Source organism: Manacus vitellinus, unplaced genomic scaffold (genome assembly GCF_001715985.3).
Source record: "Manacus vitellinus isolate BGI_N305 unplaced genomic scaffold, ASM171598v3 scaffold_50_pilon, whole genome shotgun sequence".
In the NCBI taxonomy this organism is placed as follows: Eukaryota; Metazoa; Chordata; class Aves; order Passeriformes; family Pipridae; genus Manacus; species Manacus vitellinus.
Genome location: NW_021940612.1, coordinates 1436056 through 1454794, shown reverse-complemented (window position 1 = coordinate 1454794; position 18739 = coordinate 1436056). Strand labels below are relative to the sequence as shown.

The window sequence follows — 18739 nt, the reverse complement described above, 5'->3', positions numbered from 1 at the left end:
TTTAACCAGGCAAACAGTGATGTCTATGTTGTTTAAATATACTTCTGGAGAACCTGAAATGAGCCATTATCCTGGGCCACTCAGATACGGCTACCAGAGTTAAAGCTTTTGCAGTATGTTTCATCTCAGTCTTCCCTTACAATCACGATGCAAAGGTAATTTCTCTTTGTAACCTTAAACCTGGATATTTTAAGATTTCTAATTTTTATGGTGAAGTATTAAATCTACTATTTCAAAAGTAGTCTTCTGAAATTCATAAATACCTATTGACAATTACATGTATTTATTTGTGAGGAAACACCTACCAAATTATGATACATACATATATATCTATTATTACTGTACCTATGCAGAAGTAATGCTGTTAATATTCAATATCATCTCAGAAAGCACTTCTCATGAATAAATAATTCAGGACCATACTGTAGCAACAGCAAAAATCAGGAAGCAAAAACAAATAGGAAGCTCTTTGTCTTTAGAAATACTAACACAAGAGTCTGTGATAGTTTACCTTCTCAAGAGCAACTATTTTCATCATTTTCACTTGTCTTTCATAGATTAAGTAGTGAATAGTGTATCCTAGAAGTTGTATTTCGATCAAAGTGTGCTACATTTTGTACTTTGTGTTTTGATTTTCAGAAGTATAATCGCTATTACTCTGCATCACGCTTATTTGCATTACCCCTTTTCTTCTTTCTCTTCCTTTTTGGACTGAGGTTTTTACGTATTTTGTACAGCAACTTAGTCACAGGAACACATAAATCCAGTTACAAACCCACTGGTTGTTTTTTTTCTAATAAAGTACATCCTGAAGTCCAGGTCCTCAAGCCCTGAGTGGAGATAGAGAGTAATCTTTCTGTCCTCCAGTAGAGAAACACAGGCTCATTTATTCTTGCTGCTATATCACAACAATCAGGGACAAAAATTAATGATTAGGCTGCAACATGCAATTAGATAACAGCCTAATGGCCAAGAGTAAATTTCTGAAGACTATTTTCTCATCAAATCAAAGACTTTTCTGACCCAGGGAATTTGCAGTCTGCAGTTTAGGCTGTAGTTAAAGGATTGGCTTTTTAATATATCCTTTATCAGAAGGAGAATCTCTGTCAACTGATGCCAGCTGGAGTTACTCATGCAAATCAAGGCATATCTACATTACACAATATTGATTTGTTTGTATATATTCAAATAAAATTAATTGAGTTTTAATTTACTTTCTTTGCTTATCACCTGGCCTTGATCTCCTCTTCCTTCCACTCCATTCTTTGCAAACCAAAATGAGCTGCAAAATCTGTTGGAGTTCAGCAAACCTAGATTAACTAAGAATTTTCTATAGCAATCTTTTCTACTTTAGGTCCATGGGATCCAGCATTTTCATGCACCTAAACTCTCACAGTAACAGCTACTATGAGAATTAGGTAGTCAAACCCATAGTACATAGGATTATTAAAGAAGACTGAAAATAAATTATTCTAGAGTTGTAAACTACAAAGTTCCTGTGGATTATTTTAGTTACCCCAGCTAAAGATAAGGAAAAAGACATGAGAGAAGATCTGTGCCTAAGATTGACCTTAGTGGCTTTCTGAAAATTTGAATTACTTAGAAATATCCTCAACTGGTCATTTCTCCTGGTGGCTCTGTGCTTCCCCTTCAGTCAACAAGTTTTGATTTGGTTTAAAGGAGGAAAATGGCCAAAAAAGGGAAGGAGAAAGCATAGCTCTGCTGTCTTTTTATATCTTGCTGTCTTCATGCAGGCTAGTACTATTACTTTCCTTAGTTTAATGTTTTTGATGGTCGATAATGTCTTTAAATCATTTCCTCTCACTTTTGTAACCTACACTGAGTGAAACAAATAGAAGGTAAGATATAAAGCAATGTAAACTGAACGATGCATGTACTGGGAAATAAAAATAAACCAAAATACATCTTCCATTTCAAATGTTGATGTTAATTTCCATGACAGTGACTTACAACTGTGCAACAGTGTCTTGAATGAAGTGGTGTAACTTACAATTGCTAAAAGTCAATGTAAGAAATTCTTCCTAAAGATGGTGAGAGGTCTTTGTAAATGTGAAAAAAATGGAGGACATATTCAATTAAGCTAATCTAAACCAGTGTGAATCTCTGTGGAGGCATTTTCTTTTCAGTTCAATAATGGCTAACCTAAACAGTTTCAAACAATCTCAAACAAAATACTAGAATATCCTTATAGAATTCTGCATCATATTAATTAACTTTTAAAATTCAACCTTTAATTGAAAGGTTCTACAGCATCTTGGAGTAGTTGGATAGCTCCACAGACATTGGATGACATGGATGGCTCCACAGACATTTCTTAGAAAATGTCTCAGTTGCATCATCTTCATTGTTTGCAAAAAATGCATTTGTGTATTTGGGGCATCACAAGCCGAATTCTCAAACATATGAAGCTGAGTTGGAGTCTAAAAGCACAATCCTTTAGCAAACTGACATTACAACAGGCACCTGTTAGTATTTACACACATTCTTATGGATAAGCACTTTTTAAATGCCCCCAGTATTTCAAAAGAAGTGAGGAGCAGCCGTGACTCTTAGCATTTTGGCTTCAAATATTTGGAAATAATGATGTGCATTTTTTCTGGTTTTTCTTTCTCTTATCTGATATCCCAAACAATTCCCTTTCTTTCTTCCTTTTCTTTTTCTTTCTTCCTTCCTTTCTTTCTCTTTCTTTGCTTCTTCCCTTCCTTCCTTCCTTCCCTCCTTCCCTTCCTTCCCTCTCTCCCTTCCTTCCTTCTCTTTTTCTCTCTTTAACCCTTTGTTTCTTCTTCACCTTCTAACTAAAACATCTGCCTCTGACCCTGTGTGCTGAAATAACGAGATGCCTTGCTATTTATGATTGTGCTTAGATATTCTTCTGCAAGTGTTTTACTCTAGGTGCCAAAGAAGATTAATATTTGCAAAATATTGTGAATGGCTAATTTATTTTTTTTTGGAGCACGATGTGTTTGTGAAAAGATAAGGACTGCAGAAAGGAAGTACTGCTTGTTAAATATTTGTGGTATTTTTATTACTTTCCAAGTGGTTTGCTGTTGAGAAATTAATTCCACTTCCCAGTGAATAATTCCTGGCTGCTAGTCCCTGGGTATATGCTTCTTCACACATACAAGTATGGGTATAGGGGTTTGAAACTTCCATTTGTGGGGAGGGATTTCTTTCATGACTAATGATTTATTCTTGTGTATCTTTCATTAGCTTGGAAACTAGTGACTGTTATCTGCATAACTGAATTCATTCATGACTTCTTACTTCTCCTTTCCAGTGTTAGTCTATTATATGATTCTACTGAAATATCTTTTGGTCCTCAGTCTGCGCTGGTTTTGCTGCAGGGACACCAACAGTTTTCAGGGCATTTTTGTACATGGAGATGAAGAATTAAAAGAGCCACAGACCCTGTGTTGTAATAGTGTTCTTAATTAGAAGCATACTGTATGATAGCCACCAGTCAAACTTTCGAAAAATATTTTAAAATATTAAAAGTACAATAGCAATGGGGATAACAATAAATGAAGGCAGATACATCATTTTTATACAAAATATAGGCTGTCATAAAGGTGTCCAAAGAGTCCTTACACAGAAAGATCAACCAATGCAGAGAAAGGATTCATTTCACTTAATATTTGACATCTTTGACATTGCTAAGTTTGAACATGTCATTTGGACTCAGTGGTCAATAGTTACAGAAGCTGGGACCTCTGTTATGATAGGATGTGTTGTCCTGGAGACAATGTAGAGGATGAGCTGCATGGTTAACCTCATGGAAGACAAAAAAACCCCTGGCAGGTTTAGAAGAAAGTTTACTTTTGAGAATCTGATATGAAAATCATGTATTGTGAAGGTTTGTTCTTCCTCTTCTGAAGTACCTGTAGAAATCACATAGAGGAGTACAAAGTGACAAATTTGACCACAGTCACTATGATGCAATATATGGGTTAATCTGAAATTTTGTGTTACTATCCTACTAATTGAGAAGTGAAACTTTGTGTTTGTTTATATCTTTATTCATCTGTATTCATCTTCTATTTGGACTGAATTCTTACACCAACATGTTTATAGGTGGAACTTTACTCACTTCTTCCAAAGAAAAATCATAGCTTTTGTTTTCAATTTCTTGTTCTACTTGTTACTGAATTCTAAGAAAAAAAAGACTAAATTTTTATTTCCACTTAAAAGAAAAAAAAAGCCTTTAGATGGGAACATGAGATAGTGTTTAATAGCATATTTGCTGTTTGAGGAGGAACTGAAATGGATTGTCAGCACTGATCTCTGGAGTCTACGCTATGGCAAAAAAACTTTGCTTCTCCAAATGGCTGCATTTTAATAATAACAATGCTTTCTTTTAGGAAAGTTCAAGGAAAGGGCCTCAATTCTGCATAAGATTGCCAAAAAGAAGTGCCAGGTGGAAGACAGTGAAAGGCAGAATGGAGCTGCTAATCATGGTGAGTGCAGCAGTAAAAATTTATCACCTGTTCCTGAGAATTGCTTTCACTGCTTTATTTTGTTTGAAAATCCTTAGTCATTAATTTCTCCTTCTACATCATTTGTGCTATTCTAGTAGAAATATTCTGATTCTCTGTCCCATTTATGGATGGGACAGGAGTTGAGTACAAGAAAAGAAAGTCAGTCAAGGCATATAGAAAGCCTCCTGGTAGGTTGAAAACAAAAAGCAATGCTGATTTTGGATATGTGTTGAAGTGACAGAAATAGACAGGCAAAACTTACTTGCAGTTTATATATGGAAGTTTAATCAATTTACTGAGCTGCTCTAGGAGAATATGTGTTTTATGTAGTACCAGCCTTCTGGTCACAAAAAGAATCAACCTTCATATTTAAGATTTGATTTAAGATACTGCTGGCTGGGAGTCATTTAGGCCCATCTTTGCTAATGGTGCAGAATTGGCTTAATGTGGTTTTCCATTAAGGTAAGAATTTGTATTTTAGTTCAGAAGTTCCTTGGCTAAAAGCAAATCTGTACTATGTCACATTTTCTCTACCTCAGCACAATCTCAGCCTTAGAAAACCACATACAAATGTGTCCAATAGAATCTGAATTATTTTATTACTTGACACTTTTTCTGACTTTGTGTGTTATGTTTACATACTATTTGCTTCCAAAATCAGGCAGTTGAATGGTACAGTCTGTTAATAAACCATAATGCTGACTGTGAGGTTAAGAGACAACACACATATACTGAAATAATTACAGATAGTCTGGCACTTCGCTGTGGCTGTAATCTCAGATTTTTAATTTAGAAGAATCTCAGGATAGCAGTAATGTAACTAGACAGCTTTTATGCACAAGAGCATACCATAAGGCATGTTGAACTTGAGTTAGAGATTTCATATTGCTATTCTGCTTTACTTTATATTGTCCAAGGGATTTTTGGCCATTGACATTTTTATGTAGTACCTACTTAAAGAGGTAATTATTGCTTAGAGAATTCCAAGATAGTCAAAGTAAGAATAAATTTGAATAAATTTGGCATCAGAAATCAAAGGCCCAACTTTATCCCTTTAATTCCAGTAGAAGTTTAGCACAAGGACTACAGGATTCTGCTTTAAAGATCATCCATTGTTATTGGATGTTATTATAGCATCTGTTTACTTTTTTCCCACATTTTTGTATGAGAGACAGCATGATTACAGCTTGGAAGTAACTTTACTAATTGCAGGGGTTAGTGTGTTACAGAAGTTATATCATTGAACGTATCCCCTCACCTGTAAATGCAACGTGTTGCATTCTAGAATGTCTGCGGTGAGTGCTATATGTCAGTTTTTACCTCAAGTATTAGGCTCAGTTAGTTTATGAATAAACAAAGAGCACTGAATATTGCAATGCATTTAAATATTTCTAGGGCACGAGTGAGTGCCAATAAAATAGTTTCTTCAAATGCTAGCTCACCCCTCATAAGATTTTTATTCAAAATGTGTACTAATCAAATGAAAGACAAAATTTTTGTCTCTCTCCTTTAAAAGCAGATGTTGGCCCACCTTTAGTATTTGATGATTTACTCAGACTAGACATATCACAGCTGTTTCACCAGCAGATTTGTTATTTAATATTCTGATCTCTTGTTTTCCCACTCTTATTTATGGACGATGCCACAGAAAAAGGTGCAAAAGTGGAAGTTGCAGTAACACCACCGAGTGATTCAGGACCAGTGCAGAATGGAATCGCCCATAATGTTGAAGAAGAGGTTAATGACTTTTTTTATTCTTTTTATTCTTGTATTGGTAAACATATTGCATGCTTGATTGTGCTTTTCACTGAAAGTAAACATCTTAATAGAAAGAGGCTGTTAGTATGAACTGTCTAAAATACATTTAATCTTCATTTACAACTGAACCAAATGTATGGTTTGCCATATATAAAAGTTCTTCTGCCCCTGCCCTTCAGTGTAAGGTAAGATGGTAATCTAGAATGCATTCTTTTAGGAAACGTATTTTTACTTATCAGATATGTCTGCAGTCCTAAATATAGCTAATAGAAATTGCACAAAACACACACATGGCAGAAAACATGTTCTTCTAAGAGAACCTATCATGATGTGCATCATGGGATGGTGAAAATTCATTGTAAAAGAGGAGCTGTAAACAAACTTCTCCATCGTGCCTTCTGTTATCTTGAGACAAATAAAAAATTAGGCCGAATGAAATAGCAGTATATTACTGTTTCTATGACTCGTATTGCATATAGTTAAAATGTGCAAAAGAAGTAATCAAACACTTAAATGTATTTATTTTAACATATATCTTTTGTAGATAATGAGTAACTATGTCTTGACTTGCACAATGGCTACTGAAATAGCTATACAGTTATCTTCTTTCTTAAGTAAGAAATAAGTTGTAATTCTCAAGAGTACCTGGCTGCAAAATTTGGTCTTGTCAGGCTCTTTTTAATGTCTTTTAACTTTAAAAAAAAATTATTAATACCACCTCCTGTAAGTGGAAAAAAAGGTAATGATTGATTTTTATAAACTTGACCACTGCTCTTTTAGACTCAGACATCAAAAGCTGCGTAGAGAGAGAAAGTTTTGTAAAAAGAATCCTTGACACATAAACTTTTATAACAGTTTAGTTTATACACTTTACTTCTTAGCCTTCTTTTTAGGCTATAATGACAAAAGACAGACTGCAGGAAATGGCTGAGCAGTGAACTATGACATAAAATGAGCTTCCCCTTTGATATGGTTTGAAGCTGGCTCCCTGCCAAGTCTCCAAACCTTACCACCCTTATCTGGTGTTTCCGCCTGGTTCGTAAGCTGCTGCAGTGCAGCTTATCAAGCATCTGTGCCCTGGAATGTTCATTCCTCCACGTCAGCTCTCAGCTGCCCCTGGTCAGCTTTGGCAGGCAACTCTCAAACTCTTGGTTCGCCTCCAATTTCACCCAGGACTCCTCTCCCGAGTGCCGGGCCTACTCCCACAGCCTGTCTTTTGGCTCAGCTTCAATGTTGAGCCTCTCCTCCACTGACAGTGGAGGGAAAGGAAAAGCCCCCCTCTACAGCTTCACTGCAGAAAAGGAGGGGGAAGAGGGCTTGGCTGCAAAGCCTACCTCTCTCCTCTTACCTCAGGTGCTGTGAATTCTTCTTCCACAGCACACACTCCAAATGCTGACTAACTCTAGCCAAAGGCTGAGCTGGGGGGTCGCAGGGCTCCCCTCTCCCTCCTGGAGGGGAAGAGAGGGAGCCCAGCCACCCCCTGGCCTTCTCCACCTACACACAGCAGACACCAACAGCAAAACAACCAAGACAGAACTGCCAACAGCTTCTGGTGCTGTGAGATATGATTTTGAGCAGAAGCGAACAACGTGAGTGGTGACTGGCTCTCCAGGGAACACTGTCCTGGCACCAAATCACCTCTGAGCCCCCCCAGCCTCTCAGGGGGGCCAATTTCAAACTATGACAACTTATTAAAAGTGGGATGAGCTGTGTAATGACCATGGTTTGTTTTGAATCATACCAGGGTTAGATTTTGATATTTTATTTAGTTTTGTTTATTTATGGTTTAACAATATTGTTAGTTCAAATCAGAGACCATATTGCCTTCTTCATGATCTGAGCAAGTAACTGAAATTTTTTTCTTGAAAGGTTCTGCAAAGGAAAAATCAGGTGTGTATAAGTAACAGAGTGTGTTTATGTCTTTTGGCTTCTTAAAGACAATTATTCCTCACCAGGAGCTTATTTTTTACTGAAACATGCTTAAAATAGGGAGAGGTTATCCATTTTTTTTCTGCAATACTGGGAAAAAATCACACAGCAATGTGTACTAGGGTGAATGTTTGGGAAAAGATTGTATTTGCTTTATACAGCTGGAGATGGGAGAAATGACAAGATGATTTTGGCCAACTGGTGTGTTAGTGCACCAAGTATTAGCAGATGGCGTTAATTCTTCACTGTTTGCAGTAATTTTGTCTCTGGAAATAGAAACTGAGAATCGGAATCAAGGATCTAAAAGAGATGGATAGGTTTTGATATCATGAATGATCAGTAATTATAATGAGTCACTCAAGGAAAGGAGGGCATAGTAGAACATTAAATTACCTTTTCTGTTAATCTAAATTTTGAGACTATCATGACACTTAAAGATCCTTGTCAGCCCAACAAAACATTACTCTCATATAAATGAAGTGAGTAAAATCTATATAATAGAAACTCCCAGCACTACACTTCAACATAACATTTTACAGTAAGGAAAGATCAAATTTCGGATCCATTTGGATCCTCTTTTGAGAGTCCTTCCTCATGGCTGGAGTGAAATAAGTCCTTAGACTATTTTTTAAATTCAGGGGGAAAAAAAAAAGAAAAATACACCAAAGTCCGAAGCAGAGTGGCTTTTAGACATTTGTTCTCAAAGGTCAGTAAGGGATGGCATAGCCTGGTGTAACCTATTATGTAGATCAGTCTATGAGATACATGAAAACTCTAATTGACTCTAATAGAGTTCAGTAGCTTAAGGAGGAAACCAGTCTTGCTCTGTAAGACTTTTTTCCACTGAGATAGTTCTGTGAAAACAATAAGAAAAGGCAATCTTAAGCAATTGCGTATCACAGCAGTGTCCACATACTATCATTTTACATTGTAATGAAGAATTTCCTAGGCTTATTCAGAAACCCACAAGGCCACAGAGCTTCATCATTTGAGACAATGGTTTCAATTTCAAGCAACAGCAGGGGAAGAAGGGAAAATTATTGCAAGAGTACATTACTCAGCAATATCTTCCTTTCATCTCCCTTTAGATATTTTAAACTTGCAGTGAGGCAGGTTTTGGAACTTCTATGTTAATTTCAGCAAGTATTAGGACGTTCTGAACAACTATTCTTATGTCTTAGAGGTGGGATACATTATTTATCCTTATCCAAATGACACAATAGGAGCAAGCAGGGAGGTTTTTTAACTGGTGGAGGAATGAGTCTGCAGATTTAGGTGCATCAATCTGAATGAAAGGATTACATGTGTCTGCTGTCACAATAAAAAATAACAATCCCCTAATACTATTTTGAGAAGTAATACTGGAGACACAGGATTGTATGGCAGCCAGTTCTTATCAGTAGTTTCTCCTTCTCTTTCAAAAACTCACTCATTAAAATTGGGCAACAAGAACGTGCTCATAACAGCTGAGTCTTGACCTACAAATGCCTTTCAGTTTTGATGTTTTTGTAACCAAGTGTTCTCCACTTTACACGGACAACATGGTTTGGCTCTGTTCCTAAGTAGAATTCAATCAGATGGCTCAAAGTTTTGGTGATTTTAGCTTACTCCAATGCAAAGGAGTAATGCTGTGGTGTCAGAATTTGGAAGTACAGTATAAATTTCCTTCTCTCCAATTTTCCACTTGTATAATCTCATGATGAGGTTTTGTGATCCATAAGCGCTGAATAAATCTCTGAAAAAAACTTACTGTTAGTGCCTTCATGTCACGGTAATGATAATTTATAACTGTGAAAATTGGAGACACTGTCAATCTAGATGAACAAAGCTTCAAATACACCTTTGGGGGAAAAAATTTTGTCCTAAAAACTGTGGTTTGTGCAATGGGTATACTCACATAGCAGGTCATCCCAAAAGATGTTTGCAGTGAGAATACAGAAGATCTGCATAAGGATCTAATTCTTTCTCCTCCATTATCAAGTTCCACTATGGTCTACATGCTTTTCCCTCTTGCAAAACAATCATAGTAATATTTCTGGGTTTTTTCTTATCTTTCACTGTTGCAGATTATAGTGCCTGGGTCTAAATTCCTAGACACAAGCATTTTAGAATATCGGTTTCTATATTGAAGTTAGAAATGTCAGAAAATAAGTACATTAAATGTTCTATGTTCTGCTAGTAAAAATAGAATATGCACATAAATGCTTATAAGCCCCTTATTATTTTAAAATTATGAAGCTGAGCTTGTAAAAAAGAAGGTCTCAGGCTAAGATTGCAAGAAAAGGAGAAAAAATAACTTTTATGTTGTATTTTTATTTTCCTATACTTGTAAAATAAACTTAATTTTAAAAGGTGTAGTACTCCAATTGCCACGATTTAGTTTTCCTTATACCTCTCCTGGCTTCTTTGTGGGCTTTTTTTGGTCATCTTTATATGTTTTTCCAGATTCTTTCCTCCTTTCCTTCTTTTCCACTTACACAAGGCTGAAACACCACGCAAGACAGTTGAGAACACTGTCAGTTAATGTCTTCTGCAAGGTACCATGAACTAGGTGTATTTCACCTAATTTGCAGGGGTTTTTTTGGTTTAATTTCTTTATTTGTCTCTTCCAAACTCCACTGTCTTCATTTTCCTTTTTTCCCAGGACCTTAACTCCATTCTTGTTATTCGACCCTCCTCCAGGGAAATTCAGCTGTCCTGAGCAACAAGAAAAAATCTGTCCTGATGCTGCTTGCAGAAATACAAAAAGGCTGCACAGAAAATGTGCCCAGCAGCCCAGTCATTTGTGCCAGACAGTAAGACATATCACCCCACTCCAACCGTAAGCAGCAGCCAATATCCTACACTTTGATAAAATAGGGATCATCAGCTTAGAAGGACAGACGACTGTGGCCTCTGTCCCATCCCCTAACCAGCACAGCAGGGAGTAATATCTCCTTCCACCATAAGGTCTTTAAGACATTACTACTTTACTTGCAGCCAGAAATTCCCTTCTGCTGAATATTGCATCTTCCTTGGGGATTTTGTTCTACTTATGGCATTCTGTCTCTTAACCTTTAGCAGGTTGCCACAAAGAAGACTCTTACATAAAACTTCAGAGTGGTACCAAGAATGTGTAAGAAAAGGAAAGAAGACTAAAAGGATACTTAGTGTCTCATTAAATGTATCTCATTTTATAGGGTGTCCTTCAGAGAATGATCCTTCTGAGAAGTCCAGTTGTGTCCCTTATCCCTGCCCCATCCCCACCACATTCTTAACAAGCATTTGATAGTAGTTTTAACCTGTGGCTTACCTAAAAATAGTTTCCAATCTGAAGATAACACCTTTTCCTCCCACCTACACACATGCACACACACATACACACATGCATATGTACACATGGGCACAGTTTTTCCTGTTTCCGTGGAAACCCCACTGGAAAATGTTTACATACCAACCATGTCAGAGATAACTTTTCCATGGAAATATAAGAAAATTTGTATGTTGTAGAAGGTTGCCACATAGGCTTCATTGTTTTCATTGGATTTAATCTGCGTACCGAAGCAACAGTCTGGTAGAGCATTTTTTGCCTTCCCCACCAAAGAGCAAGGACAGAGTGCTGGTAGGGACATAACTCCCCTGCCCTAGAGTACTAATTTTGTTTGCATCAAATTAGTATGGTGTGAGTGGGAATAACATTGCATTCTCCATCTCAGGGTATTTATTCTGGGCTATCTTAAACATTTCTATTTCATAGAGACAGAGTGGAGAAGATTAGAGCAGCATTTGTTGTAAGGCCATGATGTATTCTGGTATCCCTAATATTTGTTTGATTCATCATAAAAAAATTATTTTCCTAAACCCAAACATTTTTTCAGTTGCCACAGTCAGTCTAAAGTAAATGTCTGCATCTTGTTTGCTGGTATAGCTCTTTGTGACTTAAAGAGAATGGCGCTGCCATGAAAAGGAATTGATCTTTATATTTCCAAGGCTACTCAGCTGCCTATTCCACATTTTTTTCTGCTGTTTAGCAGTTTGACTTACTTGAAAACTAAGATATTGAAAAATGGCATGAAGACAAAGGCTTATTCTTCAAAATTATCTCCATCGTATCATAGCTGTTATATCTTCTGGTGGGCTGACTGCAGTTTTGACTATTACATTCTGAGTATTACTTTTCAAATTCCCCAAAGAGTGCTGGCAGTAACATGGGCATAAAAATTAGCATATAAGCTCTGGGAGCTGTGATTTTACCTATTTGTGCAAGATCCCAAGAGGACACAAGCAGCAATAGCAGATTCTGGATCAAATATCTACCTGAGCCTTTCTCCTTCCCATAAGGTTCACTCATAAGGTAGCTCCTTTCACTGAGTTCACAGTACAGCAAGGATTAGCACAAATTAGCTGCCCTAAGGAGAATATCCAGATATACCAAATGCATTCTGAAAGCTCAGAGATTTAACTTTACTCCCTGCTTGAATTTTACTCAAGAGTTCGTGAGGAAGGATGTTGCTTTCTATCTTAGTTACCCTGTAGAAATTACATACTGCTGTACTAGCTTACTATTTCACCTTTTTTCAAATAGTTTTTTCCAAATGAGAGGTAGGAGAAGATAAATTAGTGATTCAGCTTACAGAAAAGAAACATAAAGCAGAGATTTGAGGCTGTTCACAGTAGGGCTCCAATTACCTATACTCTCTGCCTTTCTAGTGAAATAAATTAGTGTGAGACTTGCCCTCCTAAATAAAACAGTCAACCTCAATTCTGAAAATCACCAAATACCTCTGGGACAGGGAACATTTGTGTACAGAGCTCATTTCCAACAAAAAAAAAAAAAAAAAAAAAAATCACCACCACCACCAACCAAACCAAACCAACAAAACCAAACACAAACAAACAAGGAAAAAAAAAAAAACCCTGCACAGTCTTTTGTAGCCCTATCAAGTAAAAGAAGAAATTGTCACTTTAGAGGTCGTGCAATATCTGTACTTTGACATAAGCAAATTGAACTGCAAATAGTCCCTGTCTTCAGTTTCCTTTCTTCTGGAGTCCTAATGCTAATTCTTTATTGATTAGTTGTATCAGCAGTCAGAATGCACAAGTCAGAATTTACAGATTAGCTCTTCATTTTAGTTGGACTAACAGAATAACAGAATATATGGTATTTATAGTTTATATGCTATGGCTGTTATACAGTACAGACTAGCTGGTGAACAGTGGCAGATTTGCTATTTCTGGTAAGTTTGAGGTGGTTTTTTGTACTTGTTTTCCATTTTGTCCTACCATCAGGAAAAAAAAGTGTAAAATTCTGTTTAACGTTGTGCCAGAAAAGCAATTGTTTTCCCTAAAGTAATGAGTGTAAACCTCCACGGAGACACTGATTTTCTGATGTTTGCTAGAAGGAGTGACTACCTTGTGACTTTGGCAGATGGAATTTGCTATAAGCTGTTGTTTATAAACAAAATAGTTGTGGATGAAAATGTCACCATATATTTGCACTCTATATATAATGTTAAACATGCCATCATTTCCTCTGTTTGGAAAAATTTACTGGGAAATTGGAAAATCGGATGGGTTTAGATTAGATATTTAGGAGGATATTGTTTACTGTGAGGTTGCTGAGGCACAGCTCTAATGCAGCTGTGTCTAAACCTTTAATGATTGGTTAAGTGATGAGGAACACAAGTTATCCTGTATTTTTCCAGTTGCAGGGAATGATGAGGGACAGAACAGGAAGACTCAGAAGATTAGTAACTGACTCCAAGAGTGGTCTCACCAGCAGAATTTAGGGGTTTTTATCATGCATTGGTTTAAACAACACTGGGCCTGCTGGTGAGAGACAGGATGTATCTGTTTCAAAGCGGCAAAAGGATCAGAGTTAGCAGGGCTCATTGAAAGAGCTTTAAACTGCATTTGAAGGAAGAAAGGGATAAAACCAGGCACGCTAGAGATAAGCATAAGGGTGGCACAGTAAGGTCCTTCAGTCTGCTAGTAAGGTCCTTCAGTCTGCTCCATGATGTGCTGAGTACACCAGAGCACATTTGAGATGTCCCTGTACTAATTCACACAGCATCTTAGCCATCTCAGTGGAGTTAGTGGATGAAGATCCACACATCATCAAAGACATAAGCATTGTCAATCCATAAAGAACAATGGAACAGACACATAGTAATTAAGACTTCTTCCTCCAAAAATGTGACAGGACTGATAGCCCAACTAAAGTGCATATAAAGCCATTTTGCAGATGGAAAACTGTGATATAATTGCAGTAACATAAAGATGGTGGGCTTGCTTACACAAACGGAGTGATGCAATAGATGGCTATAAACTCTTTGGAAGGGATAGGCAAGGAAGCAGAGCTGGTGGGGTAGCCCTGTATGTTAGGGAGTGTTTTGGCTTTCTAGAGTTTGATGATGATGATTAAAAGGTTAAGTATTTATGGATAAGGCCAACAAAACAGATATCCTGATGGGAGTCTAGTATAAACCATCCAACTAGGATGAAGAGGCAGACAAAAATATATTATAAGCAGCTGGGAAAATCTTACGATTGCTGGACCTTGTTTTTGTGGGGGACTTCATCTTACCAGATGTCTGCTGGAAAGACAACACAGCGGAGAGGGAACAGTGCAGGAGGTTTCTGGACTGTGTGAAAGATAGCTTTGTGACACACAAAGCCAGGGAAGGTGCCCTGCTGGACCTGCTGTTTGTGAACAGAGAAGAGTTAGTGGGAGATGTGGTGGTCAGAGGCCATCCTGGGCACAGAGACAAAGAAATGAATAGTTTTCCTTTTCAGAGCACTAAGGGGGAGGGGACCAGCAGAACTGCTGCCTGGACTTCCAGAGACCAGACTTTGGCCTGTTTAGGAGACTGGTTGCCAGAGTTCCTTGGAGGGCAGTCTTCATGGACAAAGGAGTCCAGGAATGCTGGACATTCTTCAAGAAGGAAACCTTAAAGGTACAGGAGCAATCTGCCCACATGTGCTGAAAGATGAGTTGGCTGGGAGGAAGACTGGCCTGGCTGAACAGAGCTTTGGTTGGAACTCAGGAGAAAAAGGAGAGTTTATGATCTTTGGACAAAGGGACAAGCTCAGGAGGACTACAAGGATTTTGTGAGGTTAGGCAGGTAGAAAATTAGAAGGACCAAAGCCCAGCTAGAACTTGATTTGGCTTCTAAAGTTAAAGACAATGAAAAATGTTTCTACAAATACATCAGCAACAGAAGTAAGGCTAAGGACCATGTCCATCCTTTATTGGATGCATGGGGAAACATAATGACAACAGATGAGGAAAAGGCTGAGGTACTGACTGCCTTTTGTGCCTTTAATAATAAGACCGGTTGTCCTCAGAGTACCCAGCCCCCTGAGCTGGAAGACAGAGATGGGGAGCAGAATGAAGCCCTCATAATCCAATTGGAAAAGGTTAGTGCTACACCACTTAGACACACACAAGTCTATGGGGCCGGATGGGATCCAACCAAGGGTACTGAGGGAGCTGGCAGAAGAGCTCGCTGAGGCACTTTTCATCATTTACCAGCAGTAGTGGCTAACTGTGGAGGTCCTAGTTGACTGGAAGTTGGCAAATGAGATGCTCATCTACAGGAAGGGCTGGAAGGAGGATCTGGAGAACTAAAGGCCTGGCAGTCTGACTTTGGTGCCAGGGAAGGTCATGGAGCAGATGATTTTGAGTGCGATAATATGGCATATGCAGGACAACTTGGGGATCAGGTCTAGCCAGTGTGGGTTTGTGAAAGGCAGGTACAATATGACCAACTCTTCTCTTTCTATGATGGATTGACACACTTGGTAGATGAGGGAAAGGCTATAGGTGTTGTCTGCCTGGACCTCAGCAACTATTGAATTTTCATCATACAGACTAAAATAAATCAAAACTATAGTTGAAGTATTAGTTTCTACAAATTGTGATAATGCATATTCAGGCTGAGCCGCTGACAGTGCACATAATCTCTGCCATAAATCTGTGCTGAGTCATTTTCTGCCACTGCTGCTTAGTCCACAGCATGACACTCACATTTGTGTGGTTTTAGACCTGCCAAAATTTTTCTCATTCATTTCTTAAACCTCAGTGGATAGTTCAATATTGCATTGAAATTCATGGAAGCTAGATCTACAAATACTTTGAACTTCCTTACTTCTACTGATTTTTGGAAGGTCAGCATTGAAAATTAGATGCCAAATCTAATTTACAAAATAGGAAATGAATATTGACTCTGTAGCATCTGTAATGCATCATGGAGTTAAACTAGCAAGAAAAAGGCTTTTGTCTGCACTATGAGCTTGAGTTTGGCCTTATATTTTGGGGATAGTTGTCTTGGGGAGAAGGATGAGGTAGGACAACTGGAAGGTGAAAAGATCTCAAAAGATGGATCAAGGTTTCTCAGGAGATATCTGGCAGTCTACAAAAGCAATTCTTTGTGGTCCTTTGCTACAGCCACTCATGTTGCCTGTGTGCTCATGCACACCCAATGGTATTTGACACAGCCACGAGACTAGAATGATACCCGGTGTTGAAGTAGAGTGAGTACTAGTAGAGTCCTACATGAACCAATGTAGACATTGCATTCTGTATATTTTTCAGACACACATGCAAGCTCAGATTAATGTAAAGTTGTGTTGTGATTAACTAGGGTTGTTAATCATGGCTAATCTCTAAAGATGGCAATTCGGGAAGTACTTTGCCACTCAGTGCTGTTTATGCAGCAGTCACTTACTGAACTTCATTCCAGCTGAGTTTGCTGCTTGAATTACACATGGGCCATTCAGAAAGAGTGACCTAGGCAACCCTTCAACTGTCCTTTTGTACCCCAGTTTTATCTCAGTCATCATATTTCAAAGCTGAGCCTCCATCTCAGGTTGATTTTCCCACCCTGGTAGCATCTACCAGAATGGAAAAGGAATGGATTTGTTTTTCAGGAAGAGGCCGCACAAACTCCTGCTCTAGCACAGTTCCCCAAAAGTCAGGCTTCAGTAGATTGCAGCAGTGAAGCATAGGTTGTCCTCTTCAGTGAAGAACTGAAAGCTAAAGGCAAAAGCTAGCCTCTTAAGCTGCTCAGGAGCCTTTAAAGTACTGTGTTGAGTGTGACAAATTGTGCCTATACACTTTTAAAAATCTTTTAATATTATAACCTTTATGACCTTTTCACTTTACTGTTGTCTTACAGTCATGCAAATTGGAAGTTTCACAAAGTATAGGGATTAACAACACATGGTTTTCTGTTGACATCAATGCATAACTCAAAAGTAGCTGCAACCTGTCAATGTGTCAATGTGTCAAGAGATAAATAGGGATTTATCTGACACCTGACACCATCAGTGTCAGGTGGTACCGTCAGAGTGGAAGATCCTGAGCTAAGAACGGGACTTGCTTTTCTAGGCACTGATCAGGTCAAGTAGCTGGGTATTTGAACAATTCAAGAGTTCATAATAGTGGAATAACTAAGACCAGTTCTTTAGTCAAAGTTAGCAGTAAGCAGAAAAAGTTATGAACAATACCAACATATGGTGACATTTCATCAATAACTCTTTTGCTTAGAAAAAAGTAACTGATGTGGTCATTCAAATGTTTGCTTCATATATCATTGTCATAAGGTTTATGTAAGCAATCTTAAGACAGAAGAAACCTATTGTAAGAAACTTATTATAAAAAACCTATTATAAATCTATAGGAAGAATAACATGCATATTGCAGAGCTGTCTCAATTGCTATCTTTTTTCAAAAGAAAAAAAACAAGAACACTACACGAAGAAATTGTTGTATACTTCTCATGCTTTCAAACAGTTTTCAGCAGGTGCTCTTTTTTGGACTTGTTTAGTTTTCACTGAACTCTCTAGAAATCTTTCCACAGGATTAACCATTTGCATTACAAACATTTATGTGAAAGAACCATTTAGGCCATTTTTTCAGTTGCCTTATACTGTGATATGTGTTAGATAGATGTGCAATTCTGGAGACATCAGCTACCTATATTAGAAGTTTAAAGTTATTTCAATACATACATGCAAAAGCTTGAGTCATGCCCACTTTTCTTGCTTCCTTGTCAGTCTGGGAGGGCTCCATTTTGTTAGGAGGAGCAGTTTAAGGAAAGAGAAGTGTGTGGCAGCCAAATGTTTTCTCACAGGAGAAGGTTCCTATCCATCTACTCTGTAACAGGTAGGCAGCTTACACATAAATAGAGACTAGAGATCAATGTGAAAATCAGCTACATCGATAGGAGAGGAATGTCTTTAGTTTTAGCACCAAGTTGTTAAGAACACTGCTGCATTGTGGCTGGTCTAAACACAAGAGTCTTTGGTTGGAGACAAGGAGAAGCCTATTCCTCATGTGGACAGCCCAGCGATGGTGTTGGGGCCCAGAGAGGCTGGGCTATCTCCATCATTGATGGTTTCACAGTTTGACTGGTCAGAGCCCTGAGCAGTCCAGCTTGACCACACCAGTTCAACAGTGAAGTTCCACAGGTGCCTGCCAACCTGAATTACCCAATGATCCTACGAACAAAACAATACGTACATATACAGACACATATTTATATAGTAACTTTTTAAGTTACTCACAAAAGCTT

General features: G+C 38.0%; 1 protein-coding gene across 3 annotated transcripts in view; it reads left to right on the top strand.

Annotated features, from left to right (window-relative positions):
* The window catches only part of SLC24A2 (solute carrier family 24 member 2), a 114025-nt gene that overhangs the window by 77675 nt on the left and 17611 nt on the right, over positions 1 to 18739 (top strand). For all 3 annotated transcript variants that reach the window (XM_018080958.2, XM_018080959.2, XM_018080957.2), the window contains 2 exons: positions 4380 to 4475; positions 6145 to 6233. In XM_018080958.2, the coding sequence (XP_017936447.1) occupies positions 4380 to 4475; positions 6145 to 6233 (185 nt within the window). The remainder of the gene's footprint in view (positions 1 to 4379; positions 4476 to 6144; positions 6234 to 18739) is intronic.